Genomic DNA, 6,243 nt, shown 5'->3' with positions numbered 1-6,243 from the left:
GGAAGCTTCTCTGATGATGTCTGGACAAGACACTGATCTAGGAATGCAATAGAATATCATTAGGAGTCATTTTATTACATTTTCTTAAACCAGTCATACTTGGTTTTACTCTAGATCCCTTGGCAATCCGTTCTCAGGTTCTTGATCACCTTAGCAGAATGAGACATGGGTTTCATCTCACAGACACCGTAAGTCAAATCACTCATTGGTTGGTTACTGCCACAAGCTTTGTTTCACCATTACCTTGGCTTTTCTTACAGGCAGGCAAGACACCATTGCAGATAAAGGGTTTGTGGCTGGGTTGCTGTTTTATTTCTCTTTTGAAAGAATAGAGAGTACATTCCTGCACCAAAGAAGCTGAAACACAGGGGTAAAACCTCTGTGTAGGCAAAGACTCCACCTGTCCGTTTTAATGAGCTAAGCAGGTGTTATCTTCAGCAGTGGGGCCTTGCTATGAGTTTGTGAGGAACAACCTACAGTATTGGCAGTAGCCTGGATTGTTTGGATTCCCATCATGCCCATTTGACCAGCAACTCTCATTATTCAATTTCTGTCAATCCTAACATATTTAATATATACTTTGTTTCCATGTTTCTGGATTCCCCTTTCAATAGGAAGGATAGAAATCCTGGTTCCCTCAAAATCTGTCATTTCATTTATACAGAAGCATGTTTAGCTTCTGTAATGTGCCAGTTGCACCTAAATGTATGGAGACACATGAATCAAGGCACAGAGAAAGAGCCATAACCTTGAACTCGTCCCCCAAGGTAGCCCTGTGGTACTTTCTTCCAAGAACGCAATGATGGTACCATCACTTTTAATCTCAGTCCTGAACCCACCTTTATTTACATCATGTTTCATTTGGGATAGGGCTTCCTATAAAGTAGCTTGAAAAGTACACAGAAGGACTACTCCTAGACACCACTAAGTTAAAAAAGTTCCCCTAAAGTTTTTTTAAGTAAAGATTACTTTTAGAATAAAGTCAGTATTGGGGAAGCATTTATATTTCAAGTCCCATATGAAATTTGAAGTACTTAATGGGCAGGAGTGAAATAATCATTTACAGAAAAATCCTTTACACCAATGGGCACAGGTAGAACACGGGACTTTAAATCATCCTGGTCCATGTTTGGGACTTTCTCAGAATCTTCAGTGCTTAGCCTCATTTATTCTATTCCTGTGCAATGATGGATTTTGGAAAGAAAAGCACGACACCTGGTCTATGTGTCAGAAACAGGTCCTGCTCAGGTCCCAGTTTGGCACTTTGAAATGATGAAAACCAGTCAGAAGATGCAGGGCACTCCATACACAGAAACTTAAGTTAGTTGTTCATTTTCTCACCTCTTGTTTTTCTTGTCAAAAATAATTAAACCATAATTAATCTTGAAAATACTGCTGAACAAAATAGATGGAGTCATCGTGGAGAGAGGGAAGCTGTACTTCAGGGACTGGGGCTCTGAAGAGCCCTTCCTTCCCCAGATACTGACAACATGAAACATTAAGTCTGCAATACCCAATGGCAGCCAAGAGTCCCACAAATCCTGACAGTACAAATGACCAGGCAAGTGTCACCTTTGCAGAGCTGCTCCAGATCCTGTCTGCACCACAGAGGTTCAGGTGAGTACATGGAGGTAAGATCTTCAATCCCCTCTGCTGTGTCATGGAGAGTTTTATTAAAGCAGAAGACTCTCTGACTAATCCAGGGAACAGGTAAGAGACTCAGTCAACCTCAGGTCCCCCACTTTCTTTCCGTCCCTGGCTCCAGAATAATCAAAGGAGACTAGTTCCTGGAGATACAGAGATGGAACAGAAATGCTGAGGCATCGCTATCCATCCTCAGGCTGGAGTATCATGACAGATCTCTGTCTGGGCCTTAGCCTAAGTTACCTTTCTAAATGGATCAATAAGATAGATAAGATTTTCAGATGTCTGTCAAACCCTGGAGACAATCATAATACATTACTGTAATGTCAGCAATAGAAAGACTGAGGCAAGGGGATTGTTCAGGGCTAGCCTGGTTTACAGAGGGAGATTCTCTCTCAAAAATAACCAGATAGATGAAAGACAAAATCATCTTTCTTTCAGGTGTCAGTTTGCCAGCACTGTGACTTCAACAGTGTCCCTAGTGTTTGTAACAGTTGTACTTTTCTCTTTTGATGCATTTTCATGTTTCTAATATTGGCATAGTTTTATAATATCCTTCTAACTCCCAGTTTGACAGTTTTCTGTCTGTATCCTTTAAAAGCTCTCGATTTTATCACATACTATTATAAATCTTGTCTTAAATTCAGTCATTATATGCCATGCTGGTGAAGAATACAACACTCAGTGTAACAGTTATCATTACCACCTTGAAAACTGCTATTTAGAATCCAGGCTGTGAATGGGTACATCCTGAAACAGCTCATCTTATGTTTATTCCATGCTAAGCAGCAAAAAATAACGATCTTTTTAGTTTGGTATGTTTGTATACTTGCTAGTTTCCTTTAGAGAAAACCAGGATTGGTAGATGTAACTTATTTCAGGAACTTGGGAGTTAGACTCATCTTGGCATCACCCATGAATCTAAACACAAGTCCATGCTGTCTTTCAAATTCATTTGTTTTAGCATTTCCCAAATAATATGGAAGATGAGACACCTTTTTCTCCACTGACAGTGACTTCATAGAAAGGAATCAATTATTAGAAGATCAGAGCCTGGTCTCAAATATGACTTAAAGCTTGGAAAAGGAAAGGGAGGACTAGAAAATTAGGAATGCACCCCCCCCAATCAAGGATTAAACAAACAGAAAATGTTTATGTCTTCCATCAGTACTTGAGTGAACTAACAATAGGGATTTTGACAGATTTCAATCACTGAAAGAGCACTCAATCTTTTAATCTAAATATGTCAGTGAATGCTGATGTGCTGCCAAGGACCATCCTCAACAAAAATACCTCTTGCCAGGTTAGGAACGTGAGAATTTAGAAATATAAGTAAAATATGAAGACTCATAAAAAATAACAGAACAGAAACCATAGAAAGTATTGGGAGTGCATTCCTGTGAGTACTACAAATCACCTGCATTTATTTTCCCACAGCTTTTATACCCAAAGTAAACAGGAGAGGGGATGGAGGGTGGGGAGAGCGAAGTTAACAAAAGACTTTATTAACATGATATGTAGGACAACTCAGTCAATTGCTTTATCACTCTGAGATATCAAATAATTAGCCTTTTGTTGTTTAAGCAGTAAGCTGTTCTAAACCACGGATGCTGAAGGCAACCACTCTCCAGGTGACCTCATAGTTACAAAAGAAGGAGCAGAAGTTCTTTTGCATTTCTTGAACATCTGTCAGGGTGACATGGACCTACTTGAATGAGCTCTTTTAAAGTTAAAGGAATCAAGCAATCAGATCCTGAGTTGAGATGTGCAGCTAAGCTTGTTGATCATTTGAGCAAACTACAACTCTCTGATTGCAAGACAAGGTGGAAATGGGCCCACATTTTTGGGCCTCCACAATCCTTCCTTTTCTATTAATTTTAATAAAGCCTGTAATTTTGCAGCAGGATAGATGATGATATCTGCCTTAGCTGAACATGTTCCTATACCCCAGACTTAGCTGTCTTTGGCACATGTATTTTAATTATACATGTCTATGTCTTAGGGGCCTGGGAGGAAAAAGGATCAAACCCATCACTGATTGCTGACCTCTGTAAACAAAGGTTAAGGGAAAATTTGCTCGGGATCTCTGTTTCTGAGGCAAATTTTTGTTAAGAGAGTTTATCTAGAAGAGGTGCCCAAAGCTTACCACAAATCCCTGAGAAATGAGAATGGAGCTCCAGAACTTGAAGAATAACATCCTATCTGAGTCCAAGTTCTGGAATCACCTGGGACTGGTAAGTAAAAAACAGCCTGCCTGACAAACAGGTTGGAGGAAAAGCAGGCTGCAATACCAACACACATAATTGCTGCTCAAAAGCCCCACAAAGCAAATGACACCACGAACTCTTACATAGTGGAACCACTGCTCACACCATTGCCCCCATGTACTGTGCTACCTGCAGTTGACATTGAGGACTCATGACTCAAAATGCACTCATCTCATGGCAGTATATACTCCCTCATTAATCCCATTTAGGTTTACCTCATCAGCATCCCCTGGTCCAGAGCTGTTCCATGTTCCCTTATGTGTCCTGAGGTAACTGAGTGGGGTACAGATGCCCTGAGTCATCTGCTAGAATTACAGTTCTCTGCTACCCTGTGTTCTAGGAAGCAACACAAGGTTCTGCTAGACACCATCCGTAGCTGAAGCCTGGCAGTTACATGAAAATTTTCAGGTTGTGTTTTAATAATTCAACTTTAACTGTAGCGTTCTATCTAAAGAAGTTGTGCAACTGAACTTGACATTGAGAACTATGTTTTAAAAACAACCAGCAAATATACATATTGAGTGAAATCACAGAATAGTCAACATAAAAAAGTTAAAAATATTAGGATTTACAAAGTGATGTTATAATGCTTTGAAGTCAAATGGAAATCTAGAAATAGTTACACCAATTAAGATGCAAATAAGAAAGGAGCCTGTGCCTTTCGAAATTAGGTGAGGAAATATGAAATAGGGAGAAAAGAAAGAAGAAGTTTGGTTGGGGAAATTTGCAGTTCAGTTTAGTTGTGCTGAGAGTTAACTTGTTAATCCATGCATGTACATAGAAAGACAGACACACACACACACACACACACACACACCAAATACACATTTTACTAAGTCAATTTTGCTAATATAGAGTTCAAACATATCTCCTTTAAAACCTTAGGGTTTCATTCCAGTTACCAAGCTCACCTGTCAGAGCACACACATAACTCAGAGTCCACAGGGAAGAGGAGGAGATCAGGGACCCACTCTACAGCAGCACATGTGTCCACCATTGATTCTCGTATATCATAAAATGCTATTATGCAAAATGTTTTTCAGATAAATGTCTAGCATTACTGATGTCTTCTTGGAAAACTCTTTGTATCCTGAATACAAGATTTTCTACCCAGAAAGGAAGAAATGCTTCTGAAATTTATTAAGCAAATAGTTTTCTTCTTCATGACTGTGTTTGGCACTCTCGGAAACATTTCTGTTTCTGTTAATTATATGTGCAGCTGGGTGGGAGGCACTGAGAAGAAAGCCATACACCTTATTGTCATCCACTTGGCTTTTACAAACATCATAATCCTTCTTGCAAAAGGGTTGCCAAAGACAATAGCAGTTTTTGGTTTAATAAACTACCTAGATGACTTAGGATGTAAGATCATTGTTTACTTGGAGAGGGTGGCCCGTGGACTCTCCATCTGCACCAGCAGTCTCCTCACTGTGGTCCAGGCCATCATCATCAGTCCCAGAGCATCTGGGTGGAGAAGGCTCAGACCACAGTCTGCATGGCACATCCTTCCATTCTTTTCATTCTTTTGGATACTCAACGCTTTATTAGCTATGAACCTAATCCATTCCATCACAAGTACAAGCCAGAATATATCACAGCATAAGAATAAAGATGACTATTGTTATTTTATGCTAGAAAGTAAGAATACAAAATGGATTGTTCTTCCCTTTATGGTCCTGAGAGATGCTGTGTTTCAGGGAGCCATGGGAGGGGCCAGTGGCTACATGGTACTTCTTCTCCACAAGCACCACCAGCATGTGCTCTACCTCCAAAATTCCAAGCTTCTCTACAGAACTCCCCCTGAGCTGAGAGCTGCTCAGAGTGTCCTCCTTCTGATGCTCTGCTTTGTTTTCTTCTATTGGACTGACTGTGCTTTTTCTCTTTTTGTAAGTCTCTCTTTAGTGAACAATTCCTTGATGGTAAATTTTCAAGAATTTATAACACTTGGTTATGCAACTTTTAGCCCTGTTGTGTTGATTCACAGGGATGGACTTCTGCCTGACTGTTGGAATGCTCAGTGGGAGAAATTGAGAAAATGTCTCTCTCCTTTATCTGTTCAATGAATGTAAATTCGCTTCCAGTTTTATAATACCTTAAGTAAGACAAAAAAGAAAACTCACAAAGTATTTTAAGCGTGTGTTTATTCTCACAGAATCTTGCTAGTAACTCACAACTTTGAGCTGAGAGAAAGATCTCAGTAAACTACAGTGATATGTGAAACCTTATTCTCCACTTTTCCTCTCTTTTGAAGGGATTTTTAAAAATTTCTATATTTGTATTGTGTATGGATAATTTACCTGCATTATGTCCTTGTAGCAATACATGTCTGGTG

At 39.6% G+C, this 6,243-nt stretch overlaps 1 protein-coding gene across 1 annotated transcript; it reads left to right on the top strand.

Annotated features, from left to right (window-relative positions):
• Window positions 1-4,998: 4,998 nt before the first annotated feature.
• Window positions 4,999-5,974, top strand: LOC121434088 (vomeronasal type-1 receptor 4-like). Its single transcript, XM_041632896.1, has one exon. It carries the CDS (start codon window positions 5,036-5,038, stop codon window positions 5,972-5,974), a length of 939 nt encoding a protein of 312 aa, XP_041488830.1. The 5' UTR covers window positions 4,999-5,035.
• The last annotated feature ends 269 nt before the right edge of the window (window positions 5,975-6,243 follow it).

Source organism: Microtus oregoni, unplaced genomic scaffold, assembly GCF_018167655.1.
Source record: "Microtus oregoni isolate MIOR12 unplaced genomic scaffold, Mior012 000042F_ref0000377, whole genome shotgun sequence".
Lineage (NCBI taxonomy): Eukaryota > Metazoa > Chordata > Mammalia > Rodentia > Cricetidae > Microtus > Microtus oregoni.
This window is presented reverse-complemented; position numbering and strand designations above follow the sequence as displayed.

Coding starts and splice junctions, on each gene's coding strand:
- LOC121434088 (XM_041632896.1), top strand. CDS start 5,036: ATGCTTCTGAAATTTATTAAGCAAATAGTTTTCTTCTTCATGACTGTG.